The sequence below is a fragment of the Delphinapterus leucas genome, chromosome 12, assembly GCF_059928025.1.
Source record: "Delphinapterus leucas isolate spDelLeu-1000000601 "Yukka" chromosome 12, BTC_Dleu_Yukka2, whole genome shotgun sequence".
Lineage (NCBI taxonomy): Eukaryota > Metazoa > Chordata > Mammalia > Artiodactyla > Monodontidae > Delphinapterus > Delphinapterus leucas.
In genome coordinates this window covers 38950261-38974929 of record NC_143140.1, presented here as the reverse complement: position 1 = coordinate 38974929, position 24669 = coordinate 38950261, and the positions used below count along the sequence as shown (strand labels likewise).

The following is a 24669-nucleotide window of genomic DNA, read 5'->3' as shown; positions in this document are numbered from 1 at the left end:
AATTTTCATTAAATAAATCACGTCTTATTCCTTCACAGCTTTAACCTCTGGAAGCTCATAAACAATGAATTCACTTCACTCATCCTGTTGTAACACCTCTGCTGAACTTTTGAACAAATCCTGGAATCCAGAGTTTGCTTATCAAACCCTCAGCATGGTGGATACAGCCATCCTCCCTTCCATGGTTGGGATTATCTGTTCAATGGGGCTGGTTGGCAACATCCTCATTGTATTCACTATAATAAGGTAAGGACTTCTTTTTCTCTTCCGTAATTTAGGGACATGCTATACTCCTTCAATGAGTCCTTTTCCCCCTGTAGGATTTTCTTAATGAAATCAGGTTTTGGAAATATTTGCTTAAGGTAATTAAAGAAGTTCTACAGATATTTTCATCATGTATTAAGTAACATCTGAGTAGCAGACGTCAAAATGTCAGTGCTTACTGTTGAGTCAGTGAATTTTTAGAGCAGTGATTCTCATTTTTGGCTACATATTAGAATCACCACAGGGACTTCCCTTGTGGTCTAGTGGCTGAAAATCTGCCTTCAATGCAGGGGACGCGGGTTCGATCCCTGGTGGGGGAACAAAGATCCCACATGCCGCAGGGCAATTAAGTCCGTGCACCACAACTACTGAGCCCGCACACCACAACTACTGAGCCCACACAGCGCAACTAGAGAGAAGCCTGCACACCACAACAAAAGATCCCACATGCCCCTGATGCAGCCAAAAATAAACAAATATTTAAAAATTAAAAAAAAGAATCACCACAGAGCTTTTAAAAATCCTAATACAGAGTTTCACCCCAGACCAATTAACTCAGAATCTCTGGCAGTGGAGCCCAGGCAAGAACTGAAACTGCAAGGCAACCATTTTATTTTCCGGCAATAAGAGCTACCCTAAGAGGCTGACCTGGCCTGACTGGTAAAAGAGAGTCTTTTGCACTCACTTAGACGAGAGAGATACTCTACCTGATCTACTGCCAAAGATTCAGGCAGTCATACGTGGTGGGCTGCTCCCCTCAGTATGGACCACCCAGTGCGGGCCAAACTGAGAGGCACCTGCTCGCTAGTAACTCTCGCCTTTGCTTCATGTCCCCCACTTCATTCAGCTAATTTCCTGCTTCCTCTCAAACCTAGAGCTTAAGGTTTAACTTGGAGCATAAGAACAGATTACAGTCAGCCCTCAGTACCCATGGGCTCTGTTTCCATGGGTTCCACATCTGGGGGTTCAAGCAATGGTCAAAAATACGTGGCAAAAAATTCCAGAAAGCTCCAAAAAGCAAAGCTTGAATTTACCATGCCCTGGCAGCTACTTCCATAGCATTTCCATTGTATTTACAACTAATTACAGAGTATTTACATAGTATTAGGTATTATAAGTAATCTAGAGACGATTTAAAATATTAGGGAGAATGTGTATAGGTTATATGCAAACACTACACCATTTTATATAAGGAACTTGAGCATCTGTGGATGTTGGTATGGGTGAGGGGCAGCTGTCCTGAACCGATCCTTCATGGATGCTGAGGGACCATTGTACTCGTCCTCTACTGGCTTGACAAAAATGAATTTAGAGTTAGTGTACACATGCCCCATCACTACATGATACCTTTGCTATCCCGATTATTTTCACATTTAAGGTTTACTTGTTTTAATACACATAAGGTGTTAAAATAAATTTTGTCCTGGTCTCCGATCATACTTACAGCCACGATTTTAAAAGATTTTTGTCCATATTTATAAATGATAAAACACATTCTAACTTACTACCCAAAAGGTGTTTTCAGCATTATATTAACACATAACTACAACAAACTTTTGTGTAGCATATTACACTTACAGAGCACAGTTGTAAACTCATTCACTCCTCAAAATGGCAATGCTCACTTGAGGAAAGAGGCCCAGGAGAGAAAATAATTTGTCTAGCATCACACAGCTGGTAAGTAACAGTCCTAGCACTTGAACTCAGATCCCATGATTCTAAACTCCAGGCTATATCCTCCATAATAATAACATCAAACAAATCATCAAAACTAGAAAGATGGTTGGAGTTACCATGTGGATGGAAGAATCCTCACAGGACCAATTAAAAGCAGGAGCAGCCCTCGGGAGAGTGACAGGATGACACTCACTATCCCTGAGAAAGCTCATCACTGGTCACTTTCCCCAGCTGGCTTCTCAACATTTTATTGTCATTATCTCTGTAGTTAAGTGTAGTGTATCAATGGCATTTTTTTTATGACATTCATAATTGAAAATTTATTTGGTATACTGGAATTCTACTCTTAATGAATTCAGACATTCCTTACTGTGTCCTGTAAAACCATTTGTGAATATCAAGCATTTAAAATTATTTTGTAAGTGCTAGAAGCAGTTCCACTCAATATGTATTACTAAATACCTATTGCATGCCCAGAACTATTCTAAGAGTTATGTAAATACCAAAGAAATATGGCAGCATCTGACTCTAAAAAGTTCATGGTTTACTGGAGAAGACAAGATTTAAATACATTAACTCATTTGAAAAATAATACAAGATATTAAAAACAAGTGGGTGAAAAAAGGTGATTCAAAGAACAAGTTCCAGAAACAGAGATGAAAGTAATCAAATATTCTCAGAAAGCCTCAGGAAGCAATAATGTGAAGTAGAAAGTTAACAGTCAGAGACCTGGGAATGTTTCCAGCTCACCCTGTTTGTCTGTTGCACCTGCTCACTTCTCCTTCCATCTTTCTCTCTTGCCCCTCAGTATTTTTGCTGTCCCCTCCTAAAGATACAAGCAGTGTGCCTCATGCCTGAGAGCCTTGGTCCCACTGTTGAGAAACCAAGTCCTTAGAAGGTGTAGCCCTCCAGAAATGGTTGCATTTTTACAGACACCTTTTATATGCAAAGACTGGTCAGTGTGAAATTCAGGCCCTGTGACAGGCTGTTGAAATATCTGGAGCCAGAGAAACTTCTTGGTCCCCCTCAAGTTACACCAATAGACAATGGCCTGATTCCACCCACTCATATGGAGACAAAGCTTGAAAGAAAAAAAGAAGTGTGGAATGTGAATTCTTCTAAAAGTCAATACTGAGCTATAATTCCCAGAGACAGATTCTCAACATAAAGCAAATAGTCATTAAACTGGAAAAAAAAAAAGAGAGAAAACCTGAGCCATAATACTGACAAATTTACTTGCAATGATTGTGAAAAATCTGCTACTTCTTCATACCATTACAATTTTATAGATAATAAGGGAGAAGATATATGTTAATGGAGCTTTTAAGATGAATCCTTTAATCTTTCAAAAAACATCTGAAGCAACTTAATTTTTATTTTTATTGCTAGGATGTTGATATTTTTCTTTGCAAATTACTCTTCAAAATTTATTAATCTCTCAAAAGTCATTTGAAAGTAAATTAGTTTTAATTTTTTTCAGCTTAGAATTTATCTAACAGTTATTTTAATTGCTCTCCAAAAAATGTAAGACAATTTATATTAATATTTTTATCATGCCTTGCCATGATTTTTTATTTTTTTAACATCTTTATTGGAGTATAATTGCTTTACAATGGTGTGTTCGTTTCTGCTTTATAACAAAGTGAATCAGTTATACATATACGTATGTTCCCATATCTCTTCCCTCTTGTGTCTCCCTCCCTCCCACCCTCCCTATCCCACCCCTCCAGGCGGTCACAAAGCACCGAGCTGATCTCCCTGTGCTATGCGGCTACTTCCCACTAGCTATCCATTTTACGTTTGGTAGTGTATATATGTCCATGCCACTCTCTCACTTTGTCACAGCTTACCCTTCCCCCTCCCCATATCCTCAAGTCCATTCTCTAGTAGGTCTGTGTCTTTATTCCCATCTTATCCCTAGGTTCTCCATGACCTTTTTTTTTTTTCCTTAGATTCCATATATATGTGTTAGCATAGACTATTTGTTTTTCTCTTTCTGACTTACTTCACTCTGTATGACAGACTCAAGGTCTATCCACCTCACTACAAATAACTCAATTTCGTTTCTTTTTATGGCTGAGTAATATTCCATTGTATATATGTGCCACATCTTCTTTATCCATTCATCCGATGATGGACACTTAGGTTGCTTCCATGTCCTGGCTATTGTAAATAGAGCTGCAATGAATATTTTGGTACATGACTCTTTTTGAATTATGGTTTTCTCAGGGTATATGCCCAGTAGTGGGATTGCTGGGTCGTATGGTTGTTCTATTTTTAGTTTTTTAAGGAACCTCCATACTGTTCTCCATAGTGGCTGTATCAATTCACATTCCCAACAGCAGTGCAAGAGGGTTCCCTTTTCTCCACACCCTCTCCAGCATTTATTGTTTCCAGATTTTTTAATGTTGGCCATTCTGACCAGTATGAGATGATATCTCATTGTAGTTTTGATTTGCATTTCTCTAATGATTAATGATGTTGAGCATTCTTTCATGTGTTTGTTAGCAATCTGTATATCTTCTTTGGAGAAATGTCTGTTTAGGTCTTCAGCCCATTTTTGGATTGGGTTGTTTGTTTTTTTGTTATTGAGCCGCATGAGCTGCTTGTAAATCTTGGAGATTAATCCTTTGTCAGTTGCTTCATTTGAAAATATTTTCTCCCATTCTGAAGGTTGTCTTTTGGTCTTGTTTATGGTTTCCTTTGCTGTGCAAAAGCTTTAAGTTGCATTAGGTCCCATTTGTTTATTTTTATTTCCATTTCTCTAGGAGGTGGGTCAAAAAGGATCTTGCTGTGATTTAGGTCATAGAGTGTTCTGCCTATGTTTTCCTCTGAGTCTGATAGTGTCTGGCCTTACATTTAGGTCTTTAATCCATTTTGAGTTTATTTTTGTGTATGGAGTTAGGAAGTGTTCTAATTTCATACTTTTACATGTACCTGTCAAGTTTTCCCAGCACCACTTATTGAAGAGGCTGTCTTTTCTCCATTGTATATTCTTGCCTCCTTTATCAAAGATAAGGTGACCATATGTGCGTGGGTTTATCTCTGGGCTTTCTATCCTGTTCCATTGATCTATATTTCTGTTTTTGTGCCAGTACCATATTGTCTTGATTACTGTAACTCTGTAGTATAGTCTGAAGTCAGGGAGCCTGATTCCTCCATCTCCATTTTTTGTTCTCAAGATTGCTTTGGCTATTCGGGGTCTTTTGTGTTTCCATACAAATTGTGAAATTTTTTGTTCTAGTTCTGTGAAAAATGCCAGTGGTAGTTTGCTCGGAATTGCATTGAATCTGTAGATTGCTTTGGGTAGTAGAGTCATTTTCACAATGTTCATTCTTCCAATCCAAAAACATGGTATATCTCTCCATCTATTTGTATCATCTTTAATTTCTTTCATCAGTGTCTTATAATTTTCTGCATACAGGTCTTTTGTCTCCTTAGGTAGGTTTATTCCTAGATATTTTATTCTTTTTGTTGCAGTGGTAAATGGGAGTGTTTTCTTAATTTCACTTTCAGATTTTTTATCATTAGTGTATACGAATGCCAGAGATTTCTGTGCATTAATTTTGTATCCTGCTACTTTACCAAATTCATTGATTAGCTCTAGGAGTTTTCTGGTAGCATCTTTAGGATTCTCTATGTAGAGTATCATGTCATCTGCAAACAGTGACAGCTTTACTTCTTCTTTTCCAATTTGGATTCCTTTTATTTCTTTTTCTTCTCTGATTGCTGTGGCTAAAACTTCCAAAACTATGTTGAATAATAGTGGTGAGAGTGGGCAACCTTGCCTTTTTCCTGATCTTAGTGGAAATGGTTTCAGTTTTTCACCATTGAGGATGATGTTGGCTGTGAGTTTGTCATATATGGCCTTTATTATGTTGAGGAAAGTTCCCTCTATGCCTACTTTCTGCAGGGTTTTTATCATAAATGGGTGTTGAATTTTGTCGAAAGCTTTCTCTGCATCTATTGAGATGATCGTATGGTTTTTCTCCTTCAATTTGTTAATATGGTGTATCACGTTGATTGATTTGCGTATATTGAAGAATCCTTGCATTCCTGGAATAAACCCCACTTGATCATGGTGTATGATCCTTTTAATGTGCTGTTGGATTCTGTTTGCTAGTATTTTGTTGAGGATCTTTGCATCTATGTTCATCAGTGATATTGACCTGTAGTTTTCTTTCTTTGTGACATCTCTGTCTGGTTTTGGTATCAGGGTGATGGTGGCCTCATAGAATGAGTTTGGGAGTGTTCCTCCCTCTGCTATATTTTGGAAGAGTTTGAGAAGGATAGGTGTTAGCTCTTCTCTAAATGTTTGATAGAATTCACCTGTGAAGCCATCTGGTCCTGAGCTTTTGTTTGTTGGAAGATTTTTAATCACAGTTTCAATTTCAGTGCTTGTGATTGGTCTGTTCATATTTTCTATTTCTTCTTGGTTCAGTCTCAGCAGGTTGTGCATTTCTAAGAATTTGTCCATTTCTTCCAGGTTGTCCATTTTATTGGCATAGAGTTGCTTGTAGTAATCTCTCATGATCCTTTGTATTTCTGCAGTGTCAGTTGTTACTTCTCCTTTTTCATTCCTAACTATTGATTTGAGTCTTATCCCTTTTTTTCTTGATGAGTCTGGCTATGCCATGATCTTTTATTTGTTGCCTTCTTAACATATAGATTGCTCAAACTATGAAGACTACACTAAAAATAAGGAGAACTAGATGCATTTAAAGAAGATTTAGGATCTTCTTTCCCATTTCCATTTAAGATAAATACTTGTATCAAAAGAGAATGAATAGAACAATAGTAAGATCATTAGTGACGCTGGAAAGCAAGAAATGAACTAACTTCTGACTTTGCCAAAGGAAGACTACAAAAATGTATGAAAGAATAGATTTACAGAAGGTGGAGCTTCCAGAATAAGGTGTCCTATGTGGCTTTTTTTTTTTTTTAAGAATCGATTTGTGCATTAGGAGGGTGACTATAAAGTAGTGAAGCCAGATCATTACTACTCAGTCATACTTTAAATTCACAGCAGGTCTAAAGGAAGCCAGATTTTAAAATGTAGGAGGAAAACTGGGCCAATTAAAACGTAAAATTTTCCCCTTTCGCTCTTGGGAGAGAGACTTATGAACTCAGCCCCATTACTCAACTATTGTCCATGGCCACAGTCGGTCCTGGGAAGCTCCTTCAATAAAGGCGATGATGTTTCTCTCCATCGGTCCCCCACCCCCATGTTTTGGACATATCTTTCTCCTGTCTACTGACAGACGGCTTTGAGTGGGCAGAGGCTCTCTAAAGGATGCCTTGTCTCCCTATAAACAAAACGTTCCCATTCTTTCATTCCCTGCCCTCAACTGGCTGTCAAGTCAACTAATTTACACTAAATCATGAATTACTGAAACATCTTACTTTTTAACCCCTCCCCATGGTGTCTACATTTTATACAGAGATTACAGGAAGAAGAGTGAGTGTTCCTGAAGGAATACTAATGGTCTAATGATGGAATACCAGTTGCTAAGACAGAGATGGGAAATGCTTAGAACAAGGCCTCTTCTTTTTTCCCACTCAGCTTAGTGCTCCCTCTGACCCAGCCCTATACCATTCTCAGGGTGCCAGCTGGAGTTGGAGTTGACCCACACCCTTGCTGTACACATACCCTATGCTTTAGATGCTACAAAAACTCCCAGTCACATCTGTTCAAATGAACTGGAAAGTTAATTGGAGACCCTTGCTTTGGTCCAATGCACCAAGACAGCTCTGGAGTATAAAGGGGTTGAATGTCTTCCCCAAGGACACAATAAGTGAGGGCACAGAAATGAAACTAGAATTTCCAATTAGGTTCTCTTTATATATCTTACACTGTGTATCTAGAGCAGGGTTGGCAAATACGTCACTCTACTCTAAACTCTCCCACCCTTGGCAGTCATGTCTAATCACACAGATCTGTCCTTTAGTAGCGCCTGTGTGATGACTCACAATTCTTCTCAGCACAGTGCTTTATGAAATCACTACTAATCCATTGGTGTTGCCTCATGCTGACCTTAAACAAATGAACTACCAGTTATTTCTGAAGCAGAAATTAGTTTACTCAAGATCAGCAAAGTATTGCAATTGGGTATCTGCAACTATGGCAAGCCACATGCAAGTGCCACCCAAAAGAGAGAGGAGGATTCTTTTACAGAGGGGGAAAGGAAGTTGGGAGGGCTGTAGTAAACAGAGTCCACTGGAGAAATTGAGAGCTCAAAATATAGTGGCTTGTCACTGGCTGAGTGGTGACAGTCTCTCATTGGCTAAGCTCCTGCCAGGCAAGAAGTCTTTCTTCTGTTGATCTCTGCTATCGTAGGGCATGAGAGCTCCCCGCTTCTGGCCTCCCGACTCCATTTTAATTGAGGTTTCTGTTTATTAATTTTTACACTCACAATAGGAATATAATTTAACTAGAGTTAAATGCCAAACAAGGACACGTGAGGCAACCCAGAGATAAACAAAATTAGGAAGGTACTACCATGTCCTACCACCATCCTCTGCCCCAACACCACCACCCTTCTCCTGGCCCTGAGCTGAATGGAGGGAAAAAAAGTGGTTTTACAGATCTTGGAAGTTTGGGCTGCCTGGTGGGAGCTGTAGCCACAGTGGGATCTGGGACCATGGAGCGGGAACTGCAGGAGGAAGGTGGAGCCATGGGCGGGATGCAGCCACCACCAGAGATGCCAACAGCAGAGACGGGAAGGAAATACCCTGGCCTCTCCTCTCATCTTACCCTCCAATTTCCCTCCAATAGTGCTTCCTATTGGCCAAAACAAAACAAAAGCCAGTTGGCAAGAAGACCTAGGAACAAAGTGCAGAAGGGTGAAAAGTGGGCTTGAGAGTAGGCTGATCAGCAAGGCATCATTCTGCTTGTGTGGGGTTATATATATATTTTTTGTTTTATTTAACCCATTGCATATATCGCTGTTTCTGATTGCAAAAGGTAAACATGTTTTTAATAGAATCTTTTTAAACATTAAAATATACAAAGAATAAAGTCGCAATCAGTCATACTACTACTACCAAGTGGATAATGACTGGCATTACTGTGACATATTATTTCAGCATGTTTTTAGACAAATGTCTAAATAAATTTGGGGTCATACTACGTACATAGTTGATTTTTTTTTTTTTTTACTTAATAAGTACTTTCTCATTTGATTAAATATTCTTCCAAAGTATGATTTGTAACAACTCTATCATTTATTGTATGGGATTGTGGTATACCTTAATTTATCATAGCATTTAGATATGGCCATATTAACCATATGAAAAACACGTTAGCTGAAATGATCACTGATTTACATATTTTTTTAATGTTTGGTTCATGAGAGACAGAAATCTAATTAAGTCTGGCAACATGAAATCTGAAGATAAATTAGACCTAAGAAAAGAATGCAAGTGGTATAGTTAGAAATTTTACCATTTCTATTTAATTATTTTTAATTTCTATGCAGTCACTTTCAGTTTAAAAAAGTAATAATAAATATAATGTGTTAGTTTTATTACCCTAGTACCTTATGCCCAGATAGATATATCATTTGCTTCAGAATTCTCTTTTGCTATACAGAGTATCATGTAGAAACACTTTTATTTTATTCTTTTGTATTTCCAGTTAATGGCATGCACTGTCCTCAACAAAGGAATTTCCATAATTCATTATCAGTAAATGATGGGTGCCTACCTGGAGGAGAGCAAGGGCCATGGATCTAATTGCTGCAGTTAGGACCTAAGCAACCACTTGTGGTTTATACCCCAGTTCAAATGGAAATAACATCTACTTAATAGGCAAAGATTTATAGGATTTTTTATTATTGTGTTTTTGCTTTGTTTTTTAATTTATTTTTATTTATTTATTTTTGGCTGTGCTGGGTCTTCGTTGTTGTGCGCTGGCTTTCTCTAGCTCTGGCGAACAGGGCTTACTCTTCATTGCAGTGAGCGGGTTTCTCATTGCAGTGGCTTCTCTTGTTGTGGAGCATGGGCTCTAGGCACACAGGCTTTGGTAGTTGTGGCTCACGGGCTCAGTAGTTGTGGCGCACGGACTTAGTTCCTCCATGGCATGTGGGATCTTCCTGGACCAGGGCTCGAACCTGTGTCCCCTGCTTTGGCAGGCGGATTCTTAACCACTGCGCCACCAGGGAAGTCCCTTTGCTTCTGTTTTTGTTTTTTAGCGTGGAACTCCTTCCAGCTGACCTCTAATATCAGTTCCTCTCCCCTGAGCCCTCTCCATCTCCTACTCCCAATGGTCTGGTGAGGATGAGGATTAGAGACCAAGGACAGTCATTTAGCATCTTTTTTGGTTGACATGTTTTTTTTCTCAAGTCTCTTCTCCTTCTTGGTCTTTCTGATCTGAGCCACCAACGTCCTGGGGACAAGGAACCAACCTGCTGTATTAGTGGCATCAACAATGCCCAAAGTGTGGTTGCTAAATAAGGACTCACAGCAGTAACTCCCCCATATAGTGTGTGCTGCCACGGCCTGGGTAAAATATCCTGGCCCCGACTGACGCCTCACACGAGCCTTTGATGGCTTAAATATGAAGTTCACAGGCTGTAGAATTTGCAGTCCCTGAATAATGAAGACACACACTAGCTTCCAAACAACAGAGCAATAGACCTGGATCCAGGGTGAACTAATAATTGTGGCACAATCTTAGGGCTAATTCTTATGTGCTACTTAAATTCTTATCTGTCCTCAATACAGAGGTCACTTCTGCCAAGAAATCTGCCTTGACTGCCCCCAGGGGAGGGTGTAGAGGCCCATTTGTATGCGCTCCTTGTGCTTTCTCTAGCTTTCTTTCATCACATTATAATGTGATCATTTATTACACGTCTAGACTATAAGCTCCTTGATGTTAGACTTTCTAGGTGATTTAGCTTTGCAGCCCAAAGCACAATATTATGCCTGACATATAATTGCTGCTCAATAAAACGTTTGTTCAATTAATAAACAGCATCTCCCAGATAAAGATGATACCTGTTTATTACTGAATGCCCCAACTCCTTGAAGATAGGGAGTAACTGAATTTTAAATTTCTGCTCTCAGAAAATTATTTTGCCTTCACTTCCCCCAACATTTGACAGGAGATGTTTCTCAGTGCCCTCCACCAATTCACTCGTTTCAGATTTCTACTCCACACTCTGGATTTCAGGGTCTTAATTAATAGTCTTTTCTATTGAGTTAAATTTTATTGGAATATTTCTAAGTAATGGTCAAAATTTGTTTTAACAATGGCCTCAGTTAGGATTTGAACTTACAGCTTCAGTGGGGGAAAAAATGCATTGCAAGATGGAAACATTTATTTTCCCTATTCAGCTATATTTGGTGCTAGGGATAGGTAAAGACAAAGTCTTTTGCCTGAGTGAGTTTAGAGTTGGTATAATTTGTTGCTATGTAGAAATTACTTCAGAACTTAGTGGCTTAAAACAATCAACATTTGTTATCTCACACAGTTTTTTGTTTGTTTTTTTAATTTTTATTTATTTATTTTTGGCTGCATTGGGTCTTCACTGCGCACGCGGGCCTTCCCCAGTTGCAGCGAGCGAGGCCACTCTTCACTGCAGTGCACGGGCCTCTCATCGTGGCGGCCCCCCTTTGTTGCGGTGCACAGGCTCCAGGTGTGCAGGCTCATTAGTTGTGGCACACGGGCTCAGTAGTTGTGGCTCACAGGCTCTAGAACGCAGGCTCAGTAGTTGTGGCGCACGGGCTCAGCTGCTCTGCGGCATGTAGGATCTTCCTGGACCAGGGCTCGAACCCGTGTCCCCTGCATTGGTAGGTGGACTCCCAACCACTGTGCCACCAGGGGAGTCCCTCTCACACAGTTTTGAGGGTCAGGAATCCAAGAGCAGATTAGCTGGGTGGTTCTGGCTCAGGGTCTCTCAAAAAGTTGCAGTCAAGCTGTCTGTCCATCTTTAGAGGACTATCTAAAGGCTTGGCTAGGGCTGGAGCATCTACTCCAAGGGAGCTCACTCACAGGTCTGGCAGGTTGGTACTGGTTGTTGGCAGGAGGTCTCAGTTCCTTTCCACATGGACCTCTTCACGGTGCTGTTGAGTAACCTCACAAGACGGCACCTGGCTTCCCCCGGAGAAAGTGATACAAGAGAGAGCAAGCAGAAAACCCCACCATTCCTTTATGTCCAAATTTTGAATGTCACACTGTCAATTCCACCACGTCCTATTCGTTAGAAGTGAGTTACTAAGTTCAACCCACACTCAAAGGGAGGGAATTAGGCCCCCGCTCTTTTTTTTTTTTGCAGTACATGGGCCTCTCACTGTTGTGGCCTCTCCGTTGCGGAGCACAGGCTCCGGACGTGCAGGCTCAGCGGCCATGGCTCACGGGCCCAGCCGCTCCGCTGCATGTGGGATCTTCCCGGACCGGAGCACAAACCCGTGTCCCCTGCATCGGCAGGCAGACTCTCAACCGCTGCGCCACCAGGGAAGCCCTAGGCCCCCGCTCTTGAAAGCAATATCAAAGAAGTTATGGACATATTTTTAAGCCACTGCAGTTAGTTATCAAATAGTTCAGAACGTCTGCATATACACAAAGCATTCATATGTGCATTTGTGACAGTTTCCTTTTAACTTTTAAAATAATGTTAGCAGTTGAAAATCTGTAAGAGAGGGCATAAATTAAAGGTGTGTACTTTCAATGTCAATCCTCGGGTTTCCCTCCATTTCTTTCAGGTCCAGGAAAAAAAACAATTCCTGACATTTATATCTGCAACCTGGCTGTGGCTGATCTGGTCCACATCATGGGAATGCCTTTTCTTATTCACCAGTGGGCCCGGGGAGGAGAGTGGGTGTTTGGGGGGCCTCTCTGCACCAACATCACATCCCTGGATACCTGCAACCAGTTTGCCTGTAGTGCCATCATGACTGTAATGAGTGTGGACAGGTAAGTGAAGAGACTATGAAATATATTAACATAATTCAGAGATGCCTGTACTTCCCCAAGGTCATCCCAACTTAAGCAACATCAGTGCTGGTTTGTAATAGCAAAGTTCCTCTTCCTTTGTTTGTTTCATTGTAGGACAGATCAGGTAATATTTTTCCAACTTTCACAGAGGTCAATTTTTTCATGGAAAACTTAAAACACTAAACATCTCCTTTTTCCCAATCATTTTTTCTATCTCAGTTTTATTTACAATTGACTGCAAGAAAAAAAAAGACCATAGACCGCCTGGAGGGGTGGGATAGGGAGGGTGGGAGGGAGGGAGACGCAAGAGGGAAGAGATATGGGAACATATGTATATGTATAACTGATTCACTTTGTTATAAAGCAGAAACTAACACACCATTGTAAAGCAATTATACTCCAATAAAGATGTAAAAAAAAAAAAAAGACCATAAAATCATGAAATATTGGAGACCAGAATGAATGCCCCACCACCACCCATCATTCTTGCAAGAAGGAAGCAGAGGTCCTGAGAAGTGAGGGGATTTGCTAAAGGCACATAGAGAGTCAGTGGCAGAGCTGAGAACTGAAGTAGGTCTCCTCACTCCTTGTCTAGGGCTCTTTCTGGTAAGTTCAATGTCTCACACACCCTTGTTATCACCTAGCAGCTTAAAGGAATCAGTGGAGTAGTGGGCTCTTAAACAGCTATAAAGAGAAGTCAGAGTACCAGGAGGACCATCCTTTATACTCATCATTATGATTGGTTAATGCAAATACTGCCATTTACATCATTAGAAATTTGTTGGACTGTATCCCAGAACATGCCAAAGCCAGATTCTCCACCCATGTAAGCTAATGTTATTCAAGGAGATAATGGTGACGGCCAGAGCCTGTGGAGCCAGTGAGTGATGGAGCCCAGTTCAGAGGCAGGCTGTCCAACTCTGGAGATGGCAGGTAGCTGGCAACTACCTCACCACCTGGTTTCTTTAGGAAGCATGCAAGCTAGGATGTGCCCTGCATCACCCAGATGCAAGAACCTCCACAACTGCTCTTAGCAGCATTCCCCAAACAGAAACAAGCCCTGAAGACAACAGTAGAAAGCACAACAGAGCAACCCACTTGAAATCTCTATCCACCTTCTTCCCACCCCAAGCCCAACCCAGCACACTTGGTCCCCCTTGCTCTGATCTACTTTTTCTTTCTCCCTTGCTTCAAATATATTACATATGTTAATATATTTCGTGTACAAAGATATGCATGTGTGTTGTTTTTGTCTAGCCTTCCCTGGCCATCAAATGTAAACTCCACAAAGGCAGGGTCTTTGGTCACTACACTAGTGTCTGTGTAACAATGCCTGGCACATGGGTGCTCAAAAACTACTGATGAATGAATGAGTGAATGTCAGTCTTGAGGGCTGTGTTAAATTTCCCTGAGTCCATCAAGGACTCTTTCCTGAGCTCTGCCTCTCTTACCCTTCCAAGTGGGCCTTTGGGGTCAGGAAGGGATGAGCAGTTCTTCAGATGGATAAACAAAGGAATAGCGGGGTCCATATAAATCATTCCCTGGATCATTATTATTCAGACGTGAATAATGATGGTAATGTTTAATGCAGTTTTTATATCCTGCTGCTTTTCTACAAAAGAATTATCAAAATATGTAGAGTATACTTCTCAACTTATACTTAGCTTCACATTTTTTAATCTGCACGCTGGGTAAGTCGACCTGGTTAGTTCAGCTGATGCCGCCAATGCTGATGGTGTGTGGAGTAAAGCCTGGTGAGCTTGCCAGGGTTCCAACACCAGAGCCCTGTGCGGGGCAGGAACCACTGTAGAAAAGCAACCTAAAGTATAGTCCTCACCATCGTGATCCCATTCTCAGAAGGAGAAAATCTTCTTCATACCATGTACATACCATGAAGGCAGGAGAGTATCGGCTTTTTCTTTAAAGAGGGGAAACTGTACCCCTTCGGTAAACCTCTTACTGCAAATAAAGTGAAAGCGCATTGTCTGCCTTAGAACAGACCACAGAACATTTCCTAATGTTCACAGGTTTTTTCTGAGTGTATGTGTGTGTGTGTGTGTGTGTGTGTGTATCTTACACAACTGAATAGTGTGTATTTTTCTTTTAACCTTATGGACACAGAATGCTAAAATTTTACTTTCAAATTAAGACACTCAGGCCTTTATCTTTCTCCCTGCCCTCACTTTAGAGGATCACGTGGCCAGAGACAAATAAAGATTTTGTAAAACTGAAACTTTCCCCCAGCCCCTGTCATTTCTTGCAGTTCTAACTCTACTAAATTCACAAAAATTCAACAAAATCTATAATTCTGTAAAACAGAAATGAAGTTTTCTCTGTAATGCCAGCACTTAATGTCAGTGCCACCAGTATGCCTTATTGTTTATACATTTATTTGAACTGTCAATTTAATGGATCATAAAACTCAAGTGTTTCCCATAACTCTTTCATTTTTCTTTCTCTGATTAATTAATAACTGCAAGTGTGTGGAATATTTTAAGAGAGGGCTCCTACCTTTAAAGCAATACAAAAAAATTCTATAAACATCCAAAATATGAAAAATATTTGCCTTTAGGTGAAAGCTACCTAGACTTTCATTAGTGGTTACTTTCGTAAGTAAATTTTCTAGAACAACAACAAAGTCAGTAAGTAGGAGCCAAAATTCCCCATTCATTCATTTAACAAATATTTATTAAGCACAGACCGTATGACAGGAACGATGCCAGACACAGGAGACACAGCAGCATTAAACTAATAGCCAAGGCTCCTGCCTTCATGGGGCTTCCATTCCAGAGGTGTAGACAGACATTACACCGTGAAGAGCCACAGGGGTAAATATGTATTTCCACACAATGATACCTACTAGAAGGAAAAGTAGAGTTGCCCCACAATCCGCATTTATAGTCATGGGCCCTCGTATAGAGCGAGTGGTCAGGGGAAGCTTCTCCGAGAGGGAGACCTAAATGGGGACCCACAGTAGAAGCAGGAGGAAGGAGAGGCACGTCCTGCCAGGCGGGTAGAACAGCATGTACCTGACGCTGAAAGAGACAGAGTTTGAATGAAGGCCAGGGAGAGACTGGCACAAACTTCAGCCTGAGTGACAGGGAGGGCCGGAGGGAGAAAGACATCAAGGGTCATGGTGAGAATTCTGAATTTTATCTAAAAGACAAAGAAAGGCCATTGAAGGGTTTTCAGTTGGGGAGATGATGAGAGAAGATTCCCTAACCGATTGATGCCATGACTCCATCTTTAATCCCAGACAGAATGATGGCAGGGTTGCTGTACAATCACTACTTCATTCCCTTCCTCAGCAGGAAGGGAAGGGAGCTTTCTCTCCTTAGCGACAGGTAACGCAGGTGCAGTGTGGGGAAGGAGGGGTGGCTGAGGCACCCGGGGTCACAAGCCTGTCCCTGCATGGCAAGGGGTCCCCTAAGTGAGTGCAAAACGTCCTACCTCTTGTGCAAAATTGAAAGAGCAAGGAGACAGAGAATTTTCCATTTTCATAAATCTTCATTAAGTAGCTCTACAAAATCTTGGAGAAAATTAAAGGACCACTGACCACATTTGACATTTGTTTATTATCTACTAATGCTGCTTTCCTACACCCCCGACTGCCAGCAAAACTGTGTTTTCTCAAGTATCTCCTCTGGATCTGAGCTCTCTTTTTCATGCTTTAGCTTTCAGCTGTGTCTGAAAAATTATTCTTGGATTTGCTGGAGGACCAAATATGTTTGATATATCAGGATTTCAAGTTTGATTAATGATTATCCTTTTTTCTGGATCAAAATAGAAAAAAAGAAAAGAGAGAACCCCTTCCCCATGAAATTAGTCCACATCCCCCCTCCAGCCTACGTTTCCTGAGGAATTTGTATTGTCTGCTAGTCACGTTTGTTAATTCTCACTGTGATTTCTGTGAACTGAGCCTCCAAGAGCCTGGGGAACTAACTCTAAAGCCATCTGAGCAAAATGTCTGTCCCAGGTGCCTGAATCTCATGCTGCTGGGGATTCTCCCACCAGCCAACGCACTTTCCTCTTTCCTGTCCTACATCTGCCACCGTCCCTCCTGTCCCACATTGGTACACCCTCCCTCCTGTCCTGCCCTCCTGGAGGAAATCCCCATTCAGAGACAAAGTTTTCCAGAGCCTCTTGTGCAAGGGAAGCACCTCTGTAAAGAAAAAGTTTGCACAGCACAATCTTACCATTTTCAGGGTCTTCATGTAAGTGACAGCTGTGTATCCGTGAGTGGTTTATTCAGACTTACGGGGTCAAGAATTGTTTTCTCTACAGGTACCATCCAGCTCTTAAAAAATATAACTTTCTTTCACCCTGATAGAGGTGTGCTTCAGGGAGGATAATAATACTAATAATTTACTCTTGTCATGAACCTTTCATCCTTGGAGCTCAGTGCTTTTATTGATTGTTCCCAAACCCTTCCTTAACCGGCTTTGCAGGTACTTGGCTCTTGTCCAACCGAGACTGACGAGTTGGAGAACAAGGTACAAGACAAGCCGCATCAACCTGGGCCTTTGGGCAGCTTCCTTTATTCTTGCGTTGCCTGACTGGGTCTACTCGAAGGTCATCAGATTTAATGACGGCGTTGAGAGTTGTGCTTTTGATTTAACATCACCTGACGATGTACTCTGGTAGGTTGTTAAAACTTAAGAAAAATAGAGTTGAATTAAATCTTGAAGTGCTTCATCCTCCTTGTCAACACGTGAGCAACCGCGAAGAGTGTCCTTGGGGATCCTCTTTGGGCCGGTCTCCCCACTTAGTTCTCTGCTTCCCACCATCAAGTTGATAGTTTGATTTTAAGGAGAGGGTAACCTTTAGAAGAAGATTCTGAGTTTAATCATGTAACCTCAGTGGGTGCAAATATATTTAAATGTGGATTTTAAAGATCCATGGCAGCCAGATTCAATAGGAGCACAGCAATCAAAGGAGGGGCAGACTTTCCAAAAGGGTCTAGGAGTTATGAGACTCAAACCTTATCAATATGCAGCTGGAGTTTGGTTGAGTCGCATCCCTCGAAAAGATATATCCAAGTTCTAACTCTCAGTGCTTGTGAATACGATCTTATTTAGAAATAGTCTTTGCAGATATAATCAAGTTGAGATGAGGTCTTACTGGATTAGGGTGGGCCCTAAATCCGATGATTGGTTCCTGATAAGGAGAGGGAGATTTGAAGAGACACAGAGAGGATGCATGTGAAGACAGAGGCAAAGACTGGAGTGATGTGTCTATAAGCCAAGGAACACCAAGGATTGCCAGAAGCCACCAGAGGCTAGGAGAAAAGTCCTGGAGCCCATACTCCCTCCTCAAAACCTCAAAAAGGAACCAACCCTGCCAACACCTTGATTTCAGACTTCCAGCTTCCAGAACGGTGAGACAGTAAATTTCTGTTGTTTTAAGCCATCCAGTGTGTGGTAATTTGTTACAGCAGCTCTAGGAAACTAATACAGCAACCAACACAGTCATTTATTACATCTTAATTTGAAAAGAAAAATTAAGGCGAAATTTTTCTGATTGAAATTTTGAACACAGCATTAGAATCTCTAAGATTTTTCGATCACCTGCTAAGGGCCAGGTACTGTGCTAGGTGCTTTTTACATACATTATGGCAAGTCAGTCTGGCAGATCCCTTTTTCCCAGTCTACCACTTGTCAAATAGATGAGTCATTTCTGAATCACATAGACACAGTCTGAGAGGGATGGAGGTAGAGGCCCAGCAAGGCTACGAATCCAGCAACAAAAAAATCTCCAGAGGAGTGCAACGTCGATACCATGATTGTTTATTCATTATCTCTCACAACAGCAGTGGCTCCACTCACAGACAGAAAGCGCCAGCTCATCTAAAGGTGAAATGATAGTTAATCACCGTGGGCTGATAAATTAACCTGGCCGCACCCCGGTCTGAAAGGAGGGCAGGACCTGAAGCTCACTATATGACTACATGACTTTGGCCTGTGTCACATAAGCAGAGACTATTTTGCAGCGACAGCTGTTTCTGCTCTTTTCGGTTGGTTATGGTAAGGGATATTCTGAGGTTCTGGCCTCTGTTGTTCCTGCCAGAATTAAGTCCTTATGGTGAACGGAGACTGGGACTAGTGTGCTACGTTCAGAGGCCCTCTGGCGGAGTGCTCTCTCTGCCACCCAGTCCACACCCACCCAATGCCAGCTGCCTTCTTCCACATAAGGGTTTTGCCCCGGAAGGAGGATACCCGGTATCTGGGCAGAAATGGAGTTGGCCCACCCAAGGGTTCCCCCTGGCGGAGCACTGAGAAAATGACCGGCTGATTTGACAACAGGTCCTCTTCTGTGCCCTTTGAGAGGCCATCTGGAGTCTCAGTTACAAGCGTGAGCTCTGGAGCTGGCCTGAGTATCTGGGTTCAAATCTCACCTCTGCCACCTACTAGCTGAGTAACCTTGGGCAAGCCGCTCAACCCCTCTGTGCCTTAGTTTCCTCCTCCGTAACATGAAGATGCTAATGGCATTGTACTCCTGGGGATGCACAGATTCAATGGGTTAAAATATGTAAAGCACCCTCAATAGTGCCTACTACATAACAAATGCCACCTGTTGCCTGTTGTTGTTAATAACACTAAATATAATGGTAATAAGCACCCTCACCCACTCTGCAGTACTCAGTAGCATTGGCTACTGAGAAGAGCTGGCTAGAGAAGAGTTGTTGTCTATGAATAATGAAAAGCGGACCTTCTGTATGTGAAAGTACCCAGAGAGCCTTAACTTTTCCCCCAAGCACTTTTATTCCGGGCCCTGAAAAATCACAGAATCATAAACTGTAAAAGTCCCTAGCGTTGTGAATGTAACAGTCATGTCTTCTCTCTCATTTTACAGGTATACTCTGTATTTGACGATAACGGCTTTCTTTTTCCCTTTGCCCTTGATTTTGGTGTGCTATATTTTAATTTTATGCTATACCTGGGAGATGTATCAACAGAATAAGGTTGCCAGATGGTAAGTGTATGCCTTATTTTGTTTTATTTGTTAAAAGAACAATTCAGAGATCTAAGATGTCTACAGTAGAAGCTTAAGCATTAGTCACTTGAAACATGCCAAGCTCAGACATATGGGCATTAATGTCTCTACAAGGCATTTTCTGAAAATAAGTCATGTTCTGAAGCAGCTATTTGAGGATCTCTCAGTGATAAATATTGTAATCACTGATGTAATGGTTTCATAAAAATGTAAACAGAACTCAAGACTCTGCTTAAAGAATAATTTTGTATTTGTCATCAACATTGTTATTTAAATGTTTTATTTGTACATTTTGCAGAGTTGTGTACATATGTAAATATCCTAGATGTTGTGTATATTTTATAACCTTTTAATTTTTGTGGGTTTTTTTTTTTAGCATGGGGGGGAGGATCTCATTAATATTTGAATACATAGAACAAGGTTAATTAGGACTAAATAAAACCAAAGACTTACCTAAAGACAATAAACTTGGGAAGGACCTTTAATGATACTTGTCTCTAAAACTATATGAATAAATCTAAATTATTTTCCACTTGAAATTGTACATACCAAGTTGTTCAAATGAGTCAGTGATTATACAACATGCTAGGTTAAAAAATCATTATTAAAATTTGTCTTCAGAATAAATTACTGTATTTTTTTGAGAAGACAAGATTGTGGGGTTTCCCCACACACCATATGTAACACTGTGAAGATTTAAAAAAAAAGAATATGTGAAAAATGTAACCACCATTAGTCTAAATTTGTGGCAAACCCTGGTACCAAAGGTTTAGGTGTTCTATTGGCCCATGACATTTTTTCTGACTTCTTTAAATTCTTTGGAATTATTACATTATTAAAGAGTGGTCTAGGGCTTCCCTGGTGGCGCAGTGGTTGAGAATCTGCCTGCCAATGCAGGGGACACGGGTTTGAGCCCTGGTCTGGGAAGATCCCATATGCCGTGGAGCAACTGGGCCCGTGAGCCACAATTACTGAGCCTGCGCGTCTGGAGCCTGTGCTCCGCAACAAGAGAGGGCCGCGATAGTGAGAGGCCCGCGCACCGCGATGAAGAGTGGCCCCCGCTTGCCACAACTAGAGAAAACCCTCGCACGGAAACGAAGACCCAACACAGCCATAAATAAATAAATAAAACAAACTGTCAACAAGTAAAAATAAATAAACACTATTATATTTTTTAAAAAAAGAGTGGTCTATTTAGAATGGGAAAGAGAAGCAACCACAGTTATAGACAAAAATTAGCTTCTAAATGTATCACGGGTGAGAAGGTTGAAATGGAATCATATGGAATATTATGACATCAACAGCTAGAGAGGACGCTTGAACCCTTTTAAAACAGTTCTCCAAATCAGATCACTTTGCTCCCAACACTTTTCTCAGAAATGCTAAGAGCATCTTATAAAACAAAGTTCATATGGTCCAGTTATCCCTAAAAATGCAATAAGTTAGAGGAATGATGGTGCCTACTCTGATGAACTGCAGAAGAATCATTATCTTAGAGTGATTTTCAGCTGCCATTTCCCAGGCTTATTCATCTGCTTGTCATGTCCCAGAGAAATTTCTAGTAAATGTCTAAATATGACATAACATGATGAAATTTGGGAAATTTAAGTATTTTTTATTTTAGAAAAATTTTAAATTTACATCAAACTTGCATAAGTAGTACAGAGAGTTTCCATATACTCCTCACTCCAGTTTCCCCATTAACATCTTACCATGTTGCATTTGTCAAAACAAAGATAATGGCATTAGTACACCGCTATTAACTAAACTCTACCCTATATTGGATTTCACTGGTTTTTCCATTAAAGTCCTCTTTCTGCTCCAGGATTCAATCCAGGGGACCACACTGCATTTAGTTGACACATCGCCACAGTCTCCTCTGGTCTGTGACAGTTTCTCACTTTTTCCTTGTTTTTCATAACCTTGTAGTCTTAAGTACTGTACTTAAGGAGTACTGGTCAGGTATCCTGTAGAATGTCCCCCAGTCTCGGTTTGTCTGATAACGTATCACGATGAGACTCTAAGGTTAAGGTAGTGTTTACGAGGTTTCTTCACTTCAAAATGACTACTTATCCCTTTCTCTATTCCGTTATTTGGAAACGAGTCATTAAGTATAGCCCACCCTCAAGAGGGAAAGGAGGGTGAGAATTAAGCTGTGTCTCCTGGAAAGGGGAGTATCTACATATATTATTTGGAATTTTTCTGTAAAGAAGGTTTGTCGCTTCTCTCCCATGTTATTCAATCATTTATATATCAGTACAGATTCATATATCTTTATTTGATACTTTGGATTATAATTCACTGCTATGTAATTTATTTTGTTTCTCGAAATGTTCCAGCTTTGGAAAATTCAGACAATTTTTCACAGGGCTGAAAAAGAGTATTTTCACAGTGCTCCAAATAAGTAAGAAGAAAAATGAGCTTCACATTTCACTACATAGCCATTCTGAACTGTCCAAAAAGTTCTGGGACATTGTTGTCCCATAATTTCTGTGGTTGTTTGTGTCCTGTCTCTCCAGATGTTTCCGCTACAGCTACAGTCCCAGTGTTCCAAGGCAGAGGGTGATGAAGCTGACGAAGACGGTGCTGGTGCTGGTGGCGGTCTTTATCCTGAGTGCTGCCCCCTATCACGTGATACAACTGGTGAACTTACAGACAGAGCAGCCCACGCTGGCTTTCTATATGGGTTATTGCCTTTCCATCTGTCTCAGCTATGCCGGCAGCAACATCAACCCTTTCCTCTACATCCTGCTGAGTGGAAATTTCCGGAAACGCCTGCCTCAAGGGCAAAGGAGAGTGACAGAAGGAAATCAACAATATGGAAAGCACCTTGAAATAGAGCTTTAAGGAGAGTACATGGATCATCAAAAGTCTAGACAAGCTTGCCTATGTTATTGATGTTATTAAAAAGGGCGGGCAAAATGGTGTGCTGGTGTCCATTCTTGTTGTGCCCTTGTGACTCTAGAACAGTGCTGTAACCATTCAAATGCAGTGAGTTTAACATGCTAACTTAGGTGAAACATAAAATATTTGTCTGTGTAGGCAGTAGGCAGTGGGATAGCTGAAGAGACCCGAGCTCCATGGTTGTGGATGTTATTTCAGCATCTTATAAACTAGTCACTGATGAATATGGCCATCCCTGACCATCGACTGAAAACTCACCAAGGAATTTGACCTTGCCGTCTACACTGTGGCCCCACTGTAACAGTGCCCTTGAGGCTCCTAAGAGGGGACCACCTTACAATGAGATCTGAAGTATGGCCATTTTTTAATCTACAAAAATGTCAGTTTCATAGGGTCTAATTTAATGCCTTCAATAATCAACTCCATCTGTTAGCATGACCATTAGCATGTACTGAACACATACAACATGTAAGATTACATGTAACAAACCTTCGAGGTAAGTATTACCCCAGTTTACTAAGGCTCAGAAAGGTTAAGTGATAAGCTTAACACTGCACAGCTACATAAGAGCTGGGCTGAAATCCAGGTCTGCCTGTTTATGTCTTTTTACTACAGCCCCTTGGCAACCTGTACCTATCATACTGAAAAGGGCCAATAATTGGGTTTTGTTGTTGTTGCGTTTTTTGCTTTCTCCTACACCCCTACAGGAAAAGAACTAAAGTCTGAAAGAAATGAGTTCATAGTCTTAAAGAAATAAGTTTACGCATATTCTTTTGCATTTAGCTTTGTTCTCATACCTACAAATGATAGAAACCAGCATCTGCATTTTAATAGTATAATAGTATTCTTCAGGACGTCAAGTACACTCAGACACATTCTCTTTAGGTTACAGTGGATGTTTAGTCAAGGCTGCAGAAAGTAATTCGCTTTTAATTTCACAGATGTTCATTATGTCTTTTCCTTTTGTGGCTTGTATAAAACATTCACTTTGATATAGTAAGGAAAAAATGCTTTTAAAGTCTATATTCTCAACAAGGTAAATATTTTATTTTGTTTGGGGATGAATCTGTAAACCCACCTCCCTCATCTAAATATACAAAACCGCTTGCTCCATGGGCATATAAAACTGATTTTTCATCAGCCCTTTATATAAAAGAGTCACAGAGACCAGGTTTCTAATAACCTGATCTCCATTTTTATATCTCAGTTGTCAAGACAAATGACTTTTAACCCAATGCATTTGGTTCTAGATCTTTTAGAGACCATTTTGGAACACGGTAATATCAAAATTCATATATGGATGAAAGGTTGTGTAAACAGCATTAGAACTACAAACTGAGACAGGGCACATCTGAGATATTTCACTTCTGTAACTGAGGTCTGCAGAGCTACACACAGAGGCTGTATGCTCCTTTATAGTTTCCATCAAAAGCTGTGTCATGACTATAATTCCAGGGGCCTTCATTCTTGCTACTCTAAGGTGCAACAGTCAGGGTTCAGTGAATAACCCTGACATGTGAAGACCCAACACGATGGGTCATAAACAGAAGTTATTATTTGATAATTGAAGAGAAATTGAAGAGTTTACCTCCTTTGTCTTTTTTAATACAGAAAATATTATGATTTTAAATTTTTAAATGGTTTTAAAGCAACAGACATTTTTAAAATAACATTTCCAATAGGCCTCAAATAATTCCAGTATATAAATTGGTCAGTGAATTATTTTAATTAATATTTATTAAGAGTTGTAAAAAAAAGTTAGCTTTTAATCAAAGTATAAAAGAAAAAGGGTGACTATTAAGTTTATTTTAGAGCCTTTATATAGCTTTTCTATGCATAAGCATATATATGCAGATTTGCAGAGGTGGTTTGTCAGAGTTATGTGTTTTGTATTT

At 40.5% G+C, this 24669-nt stretch overlaps 1 protein-coding gene across 1 annotated transcript; it reads left to right on the top strand.

Annotated features, from left to right (window-relative positions):
• On the top strand, positions 1-23462 carry MCHR2 (melanin concentrating hormone receptor 2). Its single transcript, XM_022553286.3, is given in 7 exon segments — positions 1-246; positions 2371-2375; positions 12652-12856; positions 17326-17517; positions 19730-19849; positions 22405-22671; positions 22673-23462. Coding segments are annotated over 7 exon segments (1008 nt in total). The 5' UTR covers positions 1-64; the 3' UTR covers positions 22710-23462.
• The last annotated feature ends 1207 nt before the right edge of the window (positions 23463-24669 follow it).